The 19,601-nt window shown below is 37.3% G+C and overlaps 2 protein-coding genes and 1 long non-coding RNA gene across 4 annotated transcripts; 2 read left to right on the top strand and 1 right to left on the bottom strand.

Annotated features, from left to right (window-relative positions):
• The first annotated feature begins 10,808 nt into the window (after positions 1-10,808).
• LOC125191308 (coatomer subunit zeta-1-like) lies at positions 10,809-12,734 on the top strand. Its single transcript, XM_048088827.1, has 7 exons — positions 10,809-10,948; positions 11,454-11,613; positions 11,720-11,867; positions 11,960-12,037; positions 12,146-12,224; positions 12,321-12,413; positions 12,501-12,734. Exons 1-6 carry the CDS (start codon positions 10,946-10,948, stop codon positions 12,393-12,395), a joined length of 543 nt encoding a protein of 180 aa, XP_047944784.1. The 5' UTR covers positions 10,809-10,945; the 3' UTR covers positions 12,396-12,413; positions 12,501-12,734.
• Positions 12,735-14,237: 1,503 nt separating this feature from the next.
• Positions 14,238-16,366, bottom strand: LOC125186854 (probable methyltransferase At1g29790). Of its 2 annotated transcripts, XR_007170514.1 has the most exons (3): positions 15,156-16,366; positions 14,493-14,654; positions 14,238-14,420 (listed from the first exon to the last, which is right to left on the bottom strand). XR_007170514.1 is itself a non-coding variant. In XM_048083323.1 (2 exons), the coding sequence occupies exon 1, from the start codon at positions 16,294-16,296 to the stop codon at positions 15,157-15,159; it is 1,140 nt and encodes a 379-aa protein (XP_047939280.1). In that variant the 5' UTR covers positions 16,297-16,366; the 3' UTR covers positions 14,238-14,654; position 15,156. The 2 variants fall into 2 exon arrangements, 1 of the variants encoding a protein (XP_047939280.1); XM_048083323.1 differs by having other exon boundaries at positions 14,238-14,654.
• A 668-nt stretch (positions 16,367-17,034) lies between these two features.
• LOC125186307 lies at positions 17,035-18,190 on the top strand. The gene is made up of 4 exons (XR_007170412.1): positions 17,035-17,265; positions 17,355-17,579; positions 17,648-17,793; positions 17,878-18,190. It is a non-coding gene; the product is annotated as an uncharacterized LOC125186307 (long non-coding RNA).
• The last annotated feature ends 1,411 nt before the right edge of the window (positions 18,191-19,601 follow it).

Raw genomic sequence — 19,601 nt, 5'->3', positions numbered from 1 at the left:
CCATTAATGTCAAGTGTCTGTACTAAGATTCTTAGTTTGAAGTAATCAAATTAGATTTGATGTTTTTTGTTGGTCAAATCTGATGGTTATCTTAGTCGATCGCCTCAACTTTTTTGAGAACCTTAATTATGTACATGATGGATTATGTATTTCTAAATGTGGAGAGAGATTATTTTTTTGAACAAATCCGTTATCATAGTAAATGTTTGTATTTCAAAATTTTGGTTGAAGTGATAGTTTCGTTGGAGTGGATTGTGCTGCACTTGTATCAATGATATTTAGTTATTTTACTTGTTAGAGCATTGGCAGGGAGAGAGAGTGGCTAGCCTGTGGCTAGCCTATCTCCATTGGAGATGCTCTTACTCAATTGTAAGAGCATCCACAATGGAGGCTAGCGGATAGGCTAGCCGATCGCGGGCGCTAGCCGACCGCTGGCCGATCTGCTAGCCTCCATTGCGGCAATTTAGGCTAGCCGATGGCGAGCTCTAGCCGATTCGCGGGCGCTAGCCGATCCGCTGGCCGATGCGCTAGCTGCCATAGTAGGCTCAATTTCGGCTAGCCGGTTGCAAATGAGACGGAGGGAGTACTAGTAGTAATGTTTTTAAGAGACAATTAATAGAGTATTAACCTTGACTATTTGCATCATTGTTCATAGCTGCACTCAATCTCAAGAGTGCCACATGAATTAAAGCACAATATAATATACTACTATGTCCGAGTATTAACGATAGGAAGTAATGACTTTTCTTCCAAGTATGTCCTAGTATTAACGATAGGAAGTAATTACTTTTCTTCCAAGTACGTATCTTGGATAAAATGTGATTGAACCTTAAGACCATCCACAGGCGACGGACGATGCATCGTTCGTCGCATCGTCCGCCACTGCAGCATCGCGGACGATAGGTTAACTATCGTCCGCGCCCAATCGATCGTCTGCGGACGAAGCACGGACGATGCTCATCGTCCGCCACTGTGGCATCGCGGACGATGCGACACGTTTTTTATTTTTAATTTAATTTTATTTAATTTTCAAAACCTATATATATTCTCACTTTTTTCACTTCTTTCACTCTCAAATTCACACTACATATTCTACGCTTCAAACAAAATGAATCCTGGAGATTACCCAAGTCCGAATAGTCCGAGTTCAGCACGGACTCGTACGGGCTGTCAGACATGAAGCCTTCTCCGAACCGCACACCCGCCGCTGCCGCCGCTGCTCCTCACGGCCGATCCACCGCCGCCGCGTTGGGCTCCGCCACCAAGAAGAGGCGGCCCAAGGCAGTGTGTGAAGAGTTCGCCCCGGGAAGGACGACTACGCCACGGACGAATCCTTCGTCTTGACAAGATGTTGGATTGATGTGTCAGAGGATCCGGTGTTCGCCAACAACCAGAAGGTTACGGCATATTGGGAACGCATCGCAAAAAATACAACGAGGCCAAGCCGCCCCACGCCTACAAGCGCCATAGGGAACAGCTACGCAAGCACTAAGATCAAATAAAGAAGCAGGTCAATCTGTTCGCGGGGGAGTACGACAAGTGCGAGAGGGAGCAGGCCAGCGGCGAGAGTCTGTCGGATGTGCAAGACAAGGCGGTGAGATCGTACACGTCATTGTTCGGCGAGTTCAAGCACTACCAGTCTTGGGCGATCTTGAAGGAGAAGCAGAAGTTCGTTGGTGGTGTGCTTCCACAATCGACGGCGGCGAAGAAGAGGGCGTCGAAGCGCACCTTCGCTGATTATACACCTTCGCTGATTATACAAGCAGCGAGAGCGGCACGTCTCCAATGGACCTCAACAATCCGGTGTTCGAGGATGAGAGTTCCGACACTCCGATATCCCTGCGTCCCCCTGGCATCAAGGCTGCCAAGGCCAAGGGCAGGGCGACCACATCCGCCGCGGCGCCGCCTGACCATGCCGCAAGCCCGGCCCCAAGCGCGACTCCGACCGAGACTTCGGCTGCGTCCCATGCCTACACCGATTTGGTGGCCTCGTCCGACTACAGGACTTTGTTGGACGCGCACAACGCCCTGATGCATGCCACCAACCCGGCTCAAATCGAAGGCATCCAGCGGATGATCGATGGCCTCAGCCGCAGATTGGGACTACTCTAGACCGGATTTAGTGCACTTTTTTTTAAAATTTCTTTTGTAACTTTTTTTAATTTCTTAGTTTGTAACTTGTTTTTTTATTTCTTATTTTGTACTCCCTCCGTCCCACATAATTTTACCCAGTATTCCATTTTGGGTCGTCCCACATAATTTTACACACTTCACTTTTACCATTTTTGGTAGTGGACCTCATATTCCACTAACTCATTCCTACTCACATTTAAAACTAATACTTTAAAAGTACGACCCACATCCCACCAACCTTTTCAACTCACTTTTCATTAAATTTCTTAAAACTCGTGCCGGATCAAAGTGGGTAAAATTATGTGGGACGGAGGGAGTAACTTTTTTTTAATTAAGTAAATGTAGGATTTGCCTTAATTGTGTTATTTTTATTTATTTATTTTGCTTGATATATTTGCATAAATTGTATAAATACAAAATAGAAGTAAAATGCTTAGGGCGTGGCTTAGGGCGGGCTATACTCCGCCCCATTGCAGGTGGAAGTGGCAGATGATAAAATGATGACGCGGTGCGCTATTGTCCGTCCCACTGTGGATGCCCTAAACGGTTCTTCGGTATTCGGTACACCGTCAGCCGGTTAATTGAGGAACCGGAACCGGATCTTTTTAAATTAAACCGGTTCCGATTTCGAACCAGAACCGACCGGTTCCTAACCGGGAGCCGGATTATAATTCAATTTTACTTTTTTATAATATAATATACTAATAAATCTAATTTAATTGAATTTATTTTGAATTAAATTAAAACAATTGGAAACATTGAGTGATTTTTCGATTTAAATAGTGTTAGATTTGCAAGCTCTGTTTTCTAAAGTATTTAAAATATTTAAACCGTGACTTTGAATCTACAATTATTTCTCCAATCTATTTTTAATGAACTAACTACAATGAATAGGACATCGTAAGTTTGTTTTTAATTTCCAAAAGAACTTATACAAATACAATATCATTTCATATGATAAAAATTTAACATTATAACAAATTTATGTAACAATTCATTTAAAATGCGATTTTAACCTATGAATAATTTATTAACTGCTCCGTTATAAATAAAAAATTTACAACAAGATCAATTAGTATTGGAAAGACCATTGAATATTTGTTTAGCCAAAAAAGGAAAAATGAAATTCAATTTTAAAACTCATTTTTAAAACATTGCTAAAGTTTAGAACTCTTATTTTTTTTATAAAAAAAAATTGCTAACATAAATAGTCCGACCCCTACTATACTTGGCATCACTCTTATCCATATATGAATATTTGTTATATTTCAAGATGTTGGATTATTATTTTTTTAGTGTTGAACTATTTAAAATTATATATAAATTTGGATTAAAATTACACATCAGTTCCGGTTCGAAACCGGAATCGACCGGTTCTTAACCGGCTGATTCCAAACCGAAACCGATCGATTCCGGTTCCGGTTCTAGGATTTATGAAGATTTAAAACCGGTTAACCGGTCCGGTTAGAACCGAAACCGGCCGAATAAACAGGCCTTTTACATTTAGAGCATTAGCAATGGAGGGCCGATGGGAGGGCCTTCCCCATCGGCCTCCATTGTCCCACCATAGTGGAAAAGGGGCCGCCGTGCGCCCCCTCTCTCTCTCCCCCATATGGCCGATATATCGGCCCTAGCCGATGAGAAGGGCCCTCCGATCGGCCCTCCATTGTGGAGGAAGGGCCGCCGGTCGGCCCTTTGATCTTTTTTTTTTTTTTTTTTGTGCTGAAAAAGAATGAGAGAGAGGAAGAAACATGGAGGAAGAAGAAGAAGAAGAAGAAACATGGAGGAAGAAGAAGAAGAAGAAGAAAGCGGCGGTTGTGTGAGGAAGATTAACCCTAGTAATTTATATTTAAACTATAAATTAGTGGGCCAATAATTTTATTAAATAGATGGACTATAAATTAATGGGCCAATAATTTTATTAAATTAATAGACTAATTTAGGTTTTCATTTAGTTAATTAATAAGTTGTCAAATATTTGAGATAAATTAAAATCATGTACTATAATATTTTTACATTTTAATTTAATTAAGTTAACATATTAAATATAGAAATGCTAAAAAATTAAAATAAAATAATGATGATGTGGAAATGAAATGGAAAGGGAAGTTCCTTATGCGAGGGCCCTTCTATTGTGGAGAGATAGGCCCTTTAAAAAAATGATGATGTGGAAATAATAAAAAATGAAAGGCCCTATGGGAGGGCCCTTCCATAGTGAATGCTCTTATAGATGAAACCATTCAACTAGGAAATTCTCACAATCCCACTAAAATTGAGCGCAAAATCCCAAAACCCAAATCTCCAATGCGTCTACAGCAAATGGAGGGAATAAAGTTGTTTGGAATTTGCACCCATCAAGAATGGATTTTATCACACGTAAATAATTATTTAAAGGAAACGGTTTTAACAGCCGATTTGAAAAATCTCCCTCTCTCCCTCCCTCACTCACTATATATACTTGCATTCTTAGTTGCTCTGTTTTTCATCTCTCTACATTCATACATATCATCAATATTACTCAGTTCTGTGTGGAATTATTCAGCAATTGCAATGAGTAAGGAAAAATGAAACTTCTCCCTGCAATCCCTTTCAGAAAAGGAGCAGGCAATGATAAAGAGTCTGAAGGAGATACTCAATGTTGAAGAGGAAGATATACATTATGTGTTAAAGGAATGCAACCAAGATCCGAATGCAGCAGTGGACGGTGGACCTTCTGTACGGACAAGGTAAATTTATCCTTCATAAAAACCCTGAATTAAAACTGTTCATTTTTTGATTTCTTCTTCCCATTTCGTGAAAATGCTAGTACACCTGTTTTCAGTGTCAAGAACGTGATTTTCAAAGGGTTTTTTGATTTGTAATTGATATGTTGTCCATGATTAATTTACTGCTATTTACATTTCATGATGAAAATCGTAGTATAGGTTGTATCTCTGTTGTTCTTGTGTCAAGAAAATCTGGATTCTCATTCATTCTTCAGTATGTATGTACATTCTTGCTGAAAATGATATAGTATAGTTGTTGTTCTTGTGTCAAGAACATATGGTTTCCAAAGGATTTTTTTAACTCGTCTCACTCATTATTTTGTTTTTGTGATTGTTCTTTTCTTGACAAGAATAAATGGAATTTTGTGATATTTTGGCTAAAGATGAATTTAATGTTAAGTAGCTGATAATATCTAATTTCCAAAGGGTTTTTCAGCTCTAAGTATTGTCCCATTAAGTAGCTGAGAATATCTTGATAAGAATGATGAATTTTGCTGTCAAATTTGATTTGATTTATTAATTGATATGTTCTTTACGCAATTGCTAGTATAGCTGTTGTTCTTGTGTGAAGAACCTTTGGATTACAAAGGGTTTTTCTGCTCGCCTCATTCATTCTTTTGTATGTATATTCTTGCTGAAGATGATAGTCAAGTTGTTCTTGTGTCAAGAACATGTGGTTTCCAAAGGGTTTTTTCAGATCGTCTCATTCATTATTTTGTTTTTTTGATTGTTCTTTTCTTGACAAGAATAAATGGTTGAATTTTGTGATATGTTGGCTAAAGATGAATTTCCAAAGAGTTTTTCAGCTCAAGTGTTGTCTTGTATGTTGATTGTACTCTTATTGATATGAATCAATGGATGAGTATTGATGTTTTTAGCTGCAAGTTATATTTGATTTGTTAAATGATATGGTTGGCTGATGGTGAATTTCATGTTATGTAGCTTCGTTCGTCAAGGTGAAAAACAAGAAAGAGAAGAAGAAGGAGGTGAGTGATTTTCACACAACCTAATCGAGCTTTAGACAAAACATATGTTTGTTTTGGTTTCTTACAACGAGCTGCTGCTAAGTTTAGGCCTCTAAGGTTAACTAATTGGTAGCAGTAGCATGAATGATGGAAGTAGAGTTTCTAGGCCTGGAACTTCTCAAAATGAGCATATATTAAAAGTTGAAGAATGACCTTTTTTCTACTGCTTAAAGTACAGAGACTCGTTTCTCTGAACTAGCATACATTTGAGATAGAAATCTTCTTAAGTTTTTATGCTTTTGAAAACCTACTAAATCTATAATTTTTATTTTATTTTTTCAAAAAAAATGATCAATAATGGTTCCCTATTAATTCTGACTTGAAATCCTAGCCTTTTGGATTGGAAAAAATGTTTTATTAATTGAGTTGCGCTTTATCGTCTTCTTGTTTTAGTATGTTCATTATACAGAACGTGTTTAAATAAACAATAAGCTTGTTTTTATAACAAAAAAATTATAGATAATTTATAATAGAAATATCTAGTAATAACTAGAATTTGGAGTGTAAAGTAGAGAATTCTAGAAGAGAAATAAATCAGATGAAAACTTTAGAACATATACATATGTAGTATGTATATATGCCTATTTTGAATATTTTGTGGATTGTTACGCTTTGAAAGCTTAGCTTTTTTTAGTTTTCAAATTCTAAGTAATGATAAAGTTATATGTTAAATTCATTTTCAAAAAATTAATTGAACCATCATCGCACGAGAGTAAGATCTTAGTTAACGGTACAATTTTAACAACTAAATTTAAAAATCTCTTTATTCTTAAAACCGCTAAATTTTAAAAATCTCTTTGTTCCTCCCTCTCTATATATACTTGACAAAGAATGCAGCACTGAAATACTCTCAGCAGCAACTAGAGCCATTATACCTTCGGGCATTAACCATCAACCATCTAATATACCTTCAGAGAGTGTCCATCAACCGCATAAATTGTTCAAGAAGATGACAACACCGAAGAATTTTTTGCATCTTTACTAAGGTTTAGGATGATGACTTTGATGATGATGCCAATAGTCGTACTTGTTTTACAATTACTATTACTCTACTGCAACACCTCTAGAAACAGGATGTGATTAAGGGGAAGAGTCATTTGCATAAATATTACTGTTAGGCACATACTTAAAGTCTATTTATATCGTGTTGTGAATTATGCTTGAGCATCTGATTCTCGTCTTGATTAGGCCGCTGAAGAAATTGGGACTTCGGTAAGTTCGAAATACTTGCAACAACTTCATATGGAGAAGGAGGAGATCTAAATCAGCCAGCTGATTGAGCAGAAGAAGCGGAATCTTCGCAGTCAATTTGAGTTGAAGATGCGAAGCACTGATTATCTTGAATTGAATTGAATAGTAATATGATGTACAATGTTCTTAGTTGGAAGTTTATTCTGTTTCAATTAGTTTCTTCGTCTTTAGTAATGAGTTATTTTGAGTGAAATTACTTTTGCTCTTTACAATTTTTATTTGTAGACTATGTTGTAGGGGTGCTTAAACGGTTCCCCGGTTCTCGGTTAATTGGAATCAGCCGGTAAACTGAGGAAGCGAGAATCGAAAAATCGGTTCCGATTCCGGTACCATAACCAACTTTTTATATAAAACTGGTTTCAGTTCTAACCGGGAACTGAATTACAATTCAATTTTAATTTTTCTTATAATTTAATATACTAATAAACTAACTTAATTGCATTGAAATAAAATAATTTGAAACATTGTTTGATTTTAAGATTTAAACAATATTAAATTTGCGAGCTCTGTTTTCTGAAGTATGTAAAATATTTAAACCGAGATGCTCTGAATCTACAATTATTTCCCCAATCTATTTTTTATGAACTAATTACTATGAGTAGAACATCATAAGATTGTTTTTAATTTTCAAAAGAACTATATGTTGGGGATAATCGCAGCGGAAATTGCAAAACAAATAAATCTACAAAAGAATCTATTTAGGTGATTATGTGGGTCGATTCAATTTCATGCTTGAACATGTAGAGACATATAATTGCGCAATTAACCACATAATTTAAATTAAATTATGATGTTGAATACGAATCGAAGTGGCTTGCTACTTCTCCACGTGTAGATCTTGAAGCTTGATTGTGAATGCAAGACCAAAGATCTTCTAACCTATGACCTTTAACTCTATAGATCTAAATTCCTTGTGGGATGAATCTTTTAGAAATTATAAGGAACTTGAACGAGAAGACAAGAAAACCAAAGTGTGAAGGCTAGGGTTTTGCGTTGTGTATGTGTCTCCTCTCCTTACATCCTTATTTATAGAGTTTATGATGTGCTAGGTTAGGGATCTATGGGGCTTGGATTGAGCCTCCCCAATTGGACCTTCTTTACTGATTAAATTATAACCCATAATTCAATATAAGGCCAATGGGATATTTCTTGTGCCACTATCGAAGAAATACTGACCGCCCATCCAATCCGTGATTACAAGCAATCCGGGTTAACCTCTTTAATATATTATTTCCCGTGTCTAAGACTTACTATATCCATTAATTAATTTGTAGTCTGCTATAGACTTTAAATTAATTAATATCTTTTTAATTCCAAGAGTTTGTCTATATGAGATGTATATCAAAATATACTTTTCCTTTTCTATTTATTCTTGGAATAAATCCAAACCGGCCGGGTTTTCGAATAATAGAACTTCTCTCGAACACCTCTTGGGGATATATTCAAACCACGTAGGCACACGATTCAATGTAATAATAAAACGGACACCATACTAGTTATTAATTACTACTCCCTCCGTCCCACATTTGGAGTCACTTATTGTTATGGCTCGAGTTTTAAGAAAGAGTTGAAGTGTGTAATAAATGAAGTGAGATGGTAGAGTGTGTAATAAATGAAGTGGGATGATGGAGTTGGTTGAAGGTGGGTCCCTTTTGACTTTTGATTTTTGTTTTTTTTTTACTTTAATGTAGATAATGACATTTTGATATAATTTTGATGAACAATGGGGTAAAATTGAATGACTAAATATGGATAAAACTAAATGTGACTCTTAAACTGGGACGGACTTTTATGACAAAAGGTGACTCTTAATCTGGGACGGAGGGAGTACTACCCAAGATATCATGAATATTGGGTTGCGAAAAACCCGCACCTATTGATAAGTCAAAGCAGTGTATGATTAAATAACGTGTGTCCTATATTATTACAAAGATTAGGAAATATTAAATTTCCAAGACATCGTCTTACAGTAGATAGCAACAAAGACGTGTCTATACTTTAGATCCATTCAATGCTATACCACACCAGTGTCACTAGTCATTCTCAAGGTAAAGACGACTTTCGGATGGACACTGCAACCTTTCACGATAGGTAGCCAAAGCCTATCTAGGTTGTGAAATTTTTTTACTTCTACAAGGTACCGGTTGGGCCACCTACTGTGATGACCTGTTCCATGACCCAACCTTCAATTGTAGAAGACTTAGACTGATTTTACTTTCCGGCGTTTTAATTATATAATTTAATATATAATTAAATACGGTCAATACCTATTAAAGTAAAATACACAGTATGAAGAAAACATTTATTATTCTCATTAAATGAAGAGTGTTTACAATATACAAGCAATTTATCAAATTCAAAAATAAACTCGAAAAATGCTTTTTAGTATATATGTTCCAACACTATACAAATGCAATAACATTTCATATGATTAAAATTTAACTTTATAACAAATTTATGTAACAATTAATTTAATATACGATTTTAACCTGTTTGTGAATGATTTATTAATTGTTCCGTATTAAATTAAAAGGTCGCAACAAGATCAATTTGTATTGGAAATTTCATTGAATATTTATTTATCAAAGAAAAGGAAAATGAAATTCAATTTTAAAACTCCTTTTAAAAAAAATGCTAAATTTTTGAAGTACTTTTTTTTTATAAATGAATTGCAAACACAAACTAGTCCGACCTACTACACTTCGCATAATTCTTACCCATATATGAATATTATTGTACTTCCTCCGTCCCAAGCAAGATGACCCCTTTCTTGGGCGGCACGGAATTTTATGCAAATTTATTTTGTGTGTTGAGAGGAGAGAGTAAAGTAAGAGAGGGGGAATAAAGTAGAGATAAAGGTGTTTCCATTTTAAGTAATGGGTCATCTTAGTTGGGACAAACTAAAAAGGAAAGTGGGTCATCTTCAATGAGACGGAGGGAGTATTGTTGGTTTGTATTTATTGTGTATTTATTTGAATTTTTAGGTATTATTTGTTATATATCCAAATGTTGGATTATTATTTTATTAGTATTTATTCAAAATTATAAATAAATTCGGGTTAAATTCAAACATCGGTTCCGGTTCTGAACCGAAACTGGTCGGTTCCAAACCAGAACTTGTCGGTTTGGGTCCAAGTTTCGGTTCTAGGATTTGTGAGGAATTGAAACCGGTTAACAAATCAACTGGTCCGATTAGAACTGGAACCGGCAGAATAAGCAGGTCTAGACTATGGTATGGGTCCATTATTATTAAATAGATTTTCACAAACAGATCATTAAATACGCAATTCACTATTTTTAAAAATATAATTTCTCTTTAAAATTGACTGGAAAATGAAATGCTCCATTCTAATACTTAGTAGTTAATTTATTACAGTATAGTATTATTTTCACATTTATTTAAGAAACATTATTATTGTGGATTGAGCATTACTGTAATTATATACCAAGACATGGGAATACTAAATTTTATTGTACTAAATTTGCATAATCATTAATATGTAATATATCATGTTTTTTACTGTAATAATGTATCAAGATCATCGTTACGTACATATATATTAGGAGTACTAAATTTGTATACCTAATTTGCTTAATTGCATTACTGTAATATCTCATACAATGAATGCTTAAATATCGCCGTATTTTGTTCTACACAATTTACAGAAACAGAAGTGAAATTTTTTTCTACTGTTGAAAGTATAGAGACCCTTAGAGACTCCTTTCTGAACTCGTTCAAGGCGCGATCTTCGCGAGCTTTTCTCATCAGCCATGGTAAATCTCTCTCTCTCTCTCGCGCACACACGCACACGCACACACAAACCAGGGTTCTTCATTGCAGATTTGCCAATTTCGTGGTTCTTAGGTTGAATTGTATAAATGATCATGCTCATCAAACACGGACTACCTAATGTTTTTCTTTAATTGATGAGCGATTTGGCGTAATGGTTATTAGGTTTTCATTGAACCCTTTGCTTAAAATGGAAATATTTTCAGCTCTGTGAAGCATTTGTGGGCAGAGCTTCAAATTGCATAAAAGAAATAGATCAAAATGATAAATCATGAAAACTAATGAGTAGTGATCAGATATTTTGTTGGGTTGGAGAGAAATTTCTCAACATAAAAACATGGAGGGCATGTTGTTTTCTTTATTGTTGGCCAGATTTTCTCTATGACTGAAAGCAATCCTCTCTCATATTCTCACAATGTGGGATGATCCTCACTCTCGTTTTCTTGTATAGTAGTAATATATGGTGGGTTGGCTTTTCTTGTTTTGCAGGAATTTGGGCCTTTTGTGAACAGCATTCTCATTCTTGATCTAGAAGGGAAGCGTGTAGCAAGCAAGTTCTATTCAGATGAGCGGACTACTAATGAAGAGAGGCGAGCTTTCGAGAAGACTGTATTCACCATGACTCACATGAAAGATGCCCGAACTGAAGGTGCTTCATTGTACAAATTTTATGTTGTTTTCGTATGTGTCAAGGCTGGTAGATAGATAGCTTAGCTTCTTATACTAATGGTTAGCCTTTGGTGACTTGTTTCCAGCTGATGTAACGATGCATAGGGACGAAATCATTGTATTCAAGTTTATCGAAGACCTGCACTTTTATGTTACTGGGGGTGAAGAAGAAAATGAAATTCTGTTAGCCACTGTGCTTGAGGCAGTGCTTGGTGCCATTTATATTCTACTCAAGTAACGTATCTCGTTTGCCTATGGGGGGGATGTTCACTAGCTGTGTTCTCTGTTCTGTGCAAGTAAACTTTTTTTGCTATATTTTTTTGCAGGAAAAAGGTTAACAAGATGGCGGCACTCATACATCTGGACCTCGTTCTGTTATGCATTGATGAAGCTGTTGATGGCGGGTAGGCATTGTCTTCTTTTTTACTTGAAATCAATAAATGATTCGTTGTTTATCCCTCTAAGATGCATAAGCTACAAGTTTGTTGATGTTCTCTCTATTTCATGTGTAGCATTATTGTCGATACTGATGCAAAGAGCATTGCGCGTAAAGTAACAGGCGTTAGCCTTGATCCTGCGGCAGAAGAGCAGGTATGTGGTTGGTTTCAACTTATTTATGGCCTCTACAATCATGTTTATGGACTGTATTTGCTCAGTTGTGATGCTAGTTTCTTTCTTCCTATGCAGACGATGGGTGAAGCATTGAAAAGTGCGCGTGGGCAAGTCATGAAAGCCATTTCAGGTTTCTCAGGTCTCATTTGATTCATAAACTGAGAAATGGTAAGATAGTGAAGTTAAAAAACAATTTTATTCTAGCTTTTCTTATATATCAAATTTAAAATAAGGCTTGCTTTTCTTGGCTTGCAGTTGAAAATATGGCAATGGAGGAGGTAGGCACACAATTGAGTAGATTGGTGGTTCTGATTTTCTTTCTCTCGTCTTCTGTTGATTCCAGCCTTTTGACTACTACTACCTAGAAGTTCAAACAATATAAATACAGGAATTTATTTTTGTTTCTCACAATATGGCTAGAATTTGTCTGCTATAAACTCTCAGATTATATTACAATATTACTGAAACTGGATATCAAATTTAGTTCCATTTCATAGTTGTTATTATGAAATAGGAGTAAATCGAAACCTTAACTTGTCCAGTTCGGATTTGTGGTTCACGAAATTGGATGAAATAGAACATGGCCAAATAATATGTAAAAAACGAAATTCTGTTTTGATTATTTCATTGCTAAATAGTAGGAACTCTATATCAATATAAATTATATAATTATACCTAGAAATTGTTAATTTCAAATTTTAGTATGCTGCATAACATTTCACATTTAGCTAGATTAATTTCCAACTAAAAAGAATGAAGTCTCCACTTAGACAAAGTTTAAGAAATCCATATGTTTGATCATCAACAATGCATATCAGGTGTACACCTAAATTTCATCCGACCCACTACGAATATTCAGTTAAATGAATACCTTCGTTGTGATTTTATATTTCAATTCTTTGTTTTATGAGTTGAAACCTTTACAAAATAATAAATGAATAAATGCTCACGAGTATTTAATTATTATTTTTATTCAAACGTATTCATTACATCTACTTAATTCGTGAATGCAACAAAACTATCCGCTTACATATCGACATGATTTTGAATTTTCGATATAAAGATCATTAGCTGAACTTAGAAATTGTATATGCAATCCCTCTTGATTTAATATACAGTACTATTTTTAAAAGTAAATTATAATTGGAAATTTGTTTACACGAATTCCACGCGGTCACGCCTGTTGTTAATTGCATATTCCAGATTGATTTTGATAATTTCGAAATAAGTAAAAAAACTCATAATGAGGCTGGCATATTCCAGATTGGTGATAATAATTCAGACGAGAATTGCTATTTTAGTTTTTAAATGTCCAAAATTGTGAAAAGACATTAAACGTGCAAAGCTCATAAACTTTCTACGATATTGTTTTAGTTATATGTTAATCTTAATTAAGAGTTTTATTAAAAAATACAGTAGTTGACACTCTGTTTATATTTTTGATAATTTCTGGTTTCCTTTTAATTTTCTTCTTCCGTGCATGTAAGGTAATTGGAATTTTATTAATTGGGATATATAGGCTATTATTATTGACAATTGTTTAATTATACATAAATATCAAAAAGTAAAAAGTGTCCGAATAAACATTAATGGAGAGAAGAATATATGCATGAAAACAACAGCATCAGATAAGGTTATACTGTATACACATTCGAGCACTCCCAATGGTCCGGCGATAACACTCGGCGATTTTTCGCCGAAAATCGCCGAGTTATCGCCGGCCGTTGGATGTGTTTCGGCGATAATTCGGCGTTAGGGAAAAATAAGGGAGAAACCATTGGAGCAAGTTGGCTAAAAATTGGGGATAAATTTTGGTGCTGATGTGGCGCTGATGTGGCAGGAGTTAGGGAGAAATAAGAGAGTTTTTAGGGAGAGCATTGGGAGTGCTCTTCGAGAACAACCGTATTAGTACATAACTGCCATCAATCATCATAACTTCATTTTAATGTAGTATATTGTAGTACTAGTATAAAATATGTGTAGTATTCACTATTAAGAAAATGTATTAAATTATTAATTATTGGGGGTACATCACTACAGACTCTGATACAGTTTCTGAAATTGCTAAATAACTTCAAAAAATACAGAGGAAATTTGGAGGGAAAAGAAATAAGTATCAAATGCTGATTTTCTTGCAACACTGTATGCAAAATAAGCATCCCCTGTTCTATCAACCTATAATCCAGAATAGCACATGTTGGTTTTTGCGGTTGCCAGTTCTAATCTATCAGAAAATTGAAAATGTACCTTGTACACTAGCTCCAACAATCGCCTTATTTAGTTGCCTGAATCTAAAAATGAATCTGCTCACAAATCGAACTATCTGCCTGTATGTGTATATATATCCAACCGGACGAAAAGGGAAGAATCAACATTCGGAGATGAAGTAAAAAAGTTAGCACGGACCACCTGCACAGCGCGAGAACATTAGCAGAAGAACGCGTAGGAAGCAAGGAGAAAAGGTTAGTGGTTATATGAATAGGAATCACATGATATAAATGCAGCACAAAAGCTATATCTTTGCATCAGACTAGTGTGTAAAAGGATAAGATGTTCAAATCAGACCACAGATGCTACATTTCCAAGAGTGGATTGTGTTGATGTCCTAACAAAGGTTGTGAAGCACAAACATATTCCAACAGAAGTTCACTTCCTCATGAGCAAAAGTCATAACTGAAACATCAACATTCTCAACTTCCAACCAAGAACACTATAATCATACCACTACTTGATCTTTAAACTCAGTTCTAATGTTTAGCAACTACAGATGCAAGATTCATCTAAACTAGAGCATCAAAAACACAATGCATATTAAAAGACTTGCACACCCAATTTCCACCGCAGACAAGCATTGAAGCAATCATGATTTACACAATCACACAACTTTAAAGGTCTCATTTTTTTCACTACCTTATTTGGGGGTTGATCTAATCAATGGCTTCTGCAAGAGGGCAGTCAAATAAACCTCCCCATTCTTCTCACTCTTGCTAGCCACAGCCCACTTCACCTTCTTGTACCCCAATTTCCCGATCAACGGCGCGTAAACCTTCTCAAGATCCAATCTTTTACTGAAAAACCGGTCCAGCAACAAGTACCCCCCACCTCTCAGCACTCTATCCACATCAAAAAACAAGAACTCCATCGCCGCCACAGGAATCCACCTGTTCACGGCGTGGCCGCACCGCACGAGGTCAACAGTCCCGTCAAACACCGGCAGCCGCTGCTGCAGCGGCGCGTGGAGCGCCACCAGCCCCCTCCCCGCCACCGCCGCGCTGTACGGCGCCCCGAGGTTCATGGTGGTCGTCAGCACAGTCACATTCCGCAGCTTCATCTGCGCCGCGAAGGTCCCGCTCCCGCCGCCGACGTCGATCCCCAGCCGGATCACGCTCTTGGCGGACTCCGCCAGCTGGAGAAGCTGCGGAATTGGGAGATCCAGATCCGTTTCGGAGGTCAAATGCCTCGATTTCTCGACCCTCATGTCGAATCCCATCTCCGGATTCTGCTTGGCGAAGCAGGAGAAGGTTTTGCAGGTGTAGTGGGTGAAAAGGGCGAATTTTTCGGGGAGGGGGGAGAAGGGGTCGGAGGGGAGAGGAGGGGGAAAGGAAGAAGGGGTTTTGGAGAAGCAGCGGCGGCGGGGGAGAGGGTGGCAGCCGCGGAGAATGAGATCCTCAGCTAATTGGGAATCGTCGGGGCAGGGGGAAAAGGGGGTGTAGTTCATGTAGGTGTGGAGGAGGATTGGGTTGTCTTTGCAGGAGGAGGCGATGGGGGAGAGGTGGGTGTAGAGGAGTAGATCGGAGGGGGCGGAGGAGGAAGAAGGGGGTTTGTTGGAGGGTTGGAGGTGGTTGATGGTGGCGCGGATGGTGGAGAGCTGGCGGAGGAGGTGGTCGGGGACGGGGGGAGGGGGGGAGGGGGAAGGGGATTGGATGGTGGAGGAGAGGTGGTAGAGGGAGAGGATGTTGGTGGCGACCATGGCGAGGAGGAGGAGGAAGTTGAGGCCCATCGGCAGAGCCATGGCTTTTCTTGATGTGCTCATGATTTTGTTCTTGCTCATTGGATTGTAGTGGCTGTGAATCTGGAGTGAGTGAGTGAGTGTCAAATGTCAACCTTAACTAGCTACTAGCTTCTTGGGAATCTTAATTTGATCGCCAGTTTTGGAATCTCAAGTTTATCTAGATCTTCTCTTTGCTGAAATTATGTATTTGCCCTTGGTGTTGAATTTACTTATTTCAAGCCAAATTCTATTCACGATCTGTGATCATAAAAACATGTCTAGTTCTAACTTGTAAGGGGGCGTCTAGTACGCCGAAAATGGCGTGAAACACTCTCCTCTAAACTTTCTTTCCGGCATTTGGTAGCTGCTAATCATTTCTAGCAACTCGATATACATCAACCGGGTTTCCAACCTACATATACTACTATCAGTGAGGGTGTGCCAACTCCATCAGGGTGTGGAGGTGGTATAAGTAACGGGCTTTCCAAAAGTTGGCTGAAAACGTAGCAATTGTTCGATTTTGCCCTCCAAAATCTTCAATTTGTTACAGTTGGAGGTTGAATTTTCGTCGAGGCGGCTGACCAATTTACGGGTAACCTCCGATTCGAATGTTCGATTCTTGTTTGTAGTGTCAATTTGCGGTGGTTTTTGGGTTCGATTTGCGGCGTTTTATGGGTTCTTGTTCGAATCTTGTTTGTTGATTTGGTTTACAAACTACGATTTCGTCGCCACTTTTATTCTCTCTGTGTATCAGAAGACAGGTTGATCGTGAAAAAACCCCATCTTGAAAAGGAGTGTTGGTGATAAAAAATGGTTGCAGGTGGCGGCGGAGGATATGGTGCCGCTGGGGAAGGAGATGATGGTGATGTGAATGATAGCACAAGGAGTTGGGGAGCTTTCAGATTTGTTCACTTTGCACTTCTGTGGAGGTGAAAGCAGAAGTTGTTGTTTGCCATCTCCATGTTGCTATGCTATCAATTGCAACATTCCAAAGAGGCCCTTTGGATCTGTTCTTTCACTCCCAAACTTGTAACTGCTTTGGATGCCATGTCTAATTCTTGATATTCTTTTTTATTATTTTCATCATATCATTCATCAATAATGTTGGTTGCTTTCAGTTGCTGGCATTGAAGCTGAACAACAACAAAATCTCTGCTGAGATTCCTCCATGCAATGGATAGTTTGAGGATATAGCAACAACAGAAACTCTGGGGAGGGATCATACCTTGCAAGTCGTTGGAAGTTGTCGATTTGAGCTCTCTCAACGATGCTGTATCCACATGGTCCTAGCTTGGATTTTTGTCCATCTCACATAGCATGTTGCATGGATCCCTACCGAGCTGGTTGATCACATTCGAAGCAATCAATATTTCGGGCAACCAATCAATCACATAACATAACTGTCTCTCAGGGATCATCCCACAAGGCAGGGCTACTGAGGGCATTTGCAGGCAACCCGAGTCTCTGCCACAAGGAGTCATCATGCAATGGGAAGGGACAGCCTGCGATGCTACTTAGATATGGGAGTGAACAGGGACCGACTTCAGTGAGGATTTTGTGTGTAACTAGTTTTGTTAGTTTCTATACAGGTTATATTGATCTTTGTTGTTATGGTCTAACCATAAACTCTACATGTTGCAGCCCGAGAACTAGTGGTTTTTATGGTGGAAAACAAAGGATTTGGATCCCTTGCTGTGAAGAGAAGCAAAGATGTCTCTCACAATTTCTATCCGATTTGTGCATCTGTTGAATATGTGCAGTGATTCATTTTTGAGCTCTGGTTCTCTGAAACTAAAATGTGTATAGGCTTTGATTTTCAATTGTGAATGGAGTAATGTTGTCCATAATGTTCAGGTCACATTTTGTACACACACTCCCTTCCCAATTCTGCATCAAGAAACTCCCTTTGTGTTCGAGCTCTCACTTTTGATTGTAATTTGTAGTTAGTTTACTTTGCCCCTCAATTCAAGCTGTTGTCTCTTGTCTATTAATGCTTCCCGTTCTATGTTTCCATTTTGCAGAATGACCGACGGCAAGCAGGAATGGATATTGGAAATGACGAGGGGTATTATAGTCATGGGCCTTTTATGTTTCAAGCCTTCCCCAATTCAACCAAACAATGGAAATGGACTTAACACTTTGGTTGGGTTGAACCAAACATTATATAATTCTGCCCATGAAGTCATGAAAGCCCATTAACCATACATCCATGTTAATTATTTACACACCTACCAGACGAGCCCTAAGAATATCTCATGTGATGTGAGTACTTTCTAAATTGGCTATTTCAAATGTGAGGGATTTGAAACTTTGCATGAAAAAAGTTATTACAAAAGTACATAGTCTATATAAGAGCATTCGTATCGTAGTGTTTTTCGAGCACGCTATTGCAAAGCAGTGAGAGCATGGGGCGTTGTATGTTTTAGCTAGCATGCATGAGCACGAGTTACGTTGTCCAATTTATAGATAGTATGTAACATGTGTTTTATTTTTTTTATGAGTACAAAAATCATGTAATGCTTAACAGTTGATTGTTTAATGACAACAAATAAAACTTAAATGTAACTTGTTTGATGTGATTGAGTTAATAAATTTGCAATGAAGGATACATTTGTTACAATTCTATAACCTTTGAATTGAGGAATGCAAAATTATAAAAACAAAAATTTTAGATTGTTATGATAGTGGTATAATCAAACCAAAAATAGTACTACTAATAAAAAGGTTCCGGGGCAAAATGGGTTTTCAACTTCAGTTTCATAGTCAATTCAAATCGGTAAGTCGGTGGTTTCAATTGGGCTGTACCATCTAAACTTGGGACCAAAAAAAGCCCAATAAAAAATCACTCATCTACTAAATCCCAATTTAGGTAATAACGGTTGTTAAGAGTATTTAATGAATGCAGTAAGTATTTATAGTGAAAAGTAGTACTAGTAGTACTTAGTAAAACATACTATTACAAATTAAAATTAATAAAAGCACATTTAAGACTCATAACTCCTGGGAAGTTTTAAAATGGTAAATGGAAAATTTTAAATCAGGACTCATAAAATTTTAGATATAAACCAGATCATCCACAATAATCACGCAATAGCAACATCTTAGCAATAGTTCAATAAAAAATTTCTCCTGACACATTATCATGCCATTCTCACAATCTAGCTAATGCCCTAGCCAAACAATTTACCTAGTAATATCTCAGCCAATGCCCTAGCCATCTCAAGAAAAAAACCACAAAAAACAACAACGAAATGAATTGGAAAAAGTAAAACAAAAAAAAAGAAAAGAAATAAGAATAGGGTATTACATGGAATTTTTTTTAAAAAGATCGGCTAGCCGATCGCTCGATCGCGCATTAGTGAACT

This window comes from Salvia hispanica, chromosome 5 (genome assembly GCF_023119035.1).
Source record: "Salvia hispanica cultivar TCC Black 2014 chromosome 5, UniMelb_Shisp_WGS_1.0, whole genome shotgun sequence".
In the NCBI taxonomy this organism is placed as follows: Eukaryota; Viridiplantae; Streptophyta; class Magnoliopsida; order Lamiales; family Lamiaceae; genus Salvia; species Salvia hispanica.
This window is presented reverse-complemented; position numbering and strand designations above follow the sequence as displayed.

Bases quoted from the DNA above. Each gene is read 5' to 3' on its own strand.
- LOC125191308 (XM_048088827.1), top strand. The intron at 11,614-11,719 runs GTGCTTCATTGT...ACTTGTTTCCAG, and splicing joins GAAAGATGCCCGAACTGAAG to CTGATGTAACGATGCATAGG. The intron at 12,225-12,320 runs GTATGTGGTTGG...CTTCCTATGCAG, and splicing joins ATCCTGCGGCAGAAGAGCAG to ACGATGGGTGAAGCATTGAA.
- LOC125186854 (XM_048083323.1), bottom strand. From the start codon at position 16,296: ATGAGCAAGAACAAAATCATGAGCACATCAAGAAAAGCCATGGCTCTG.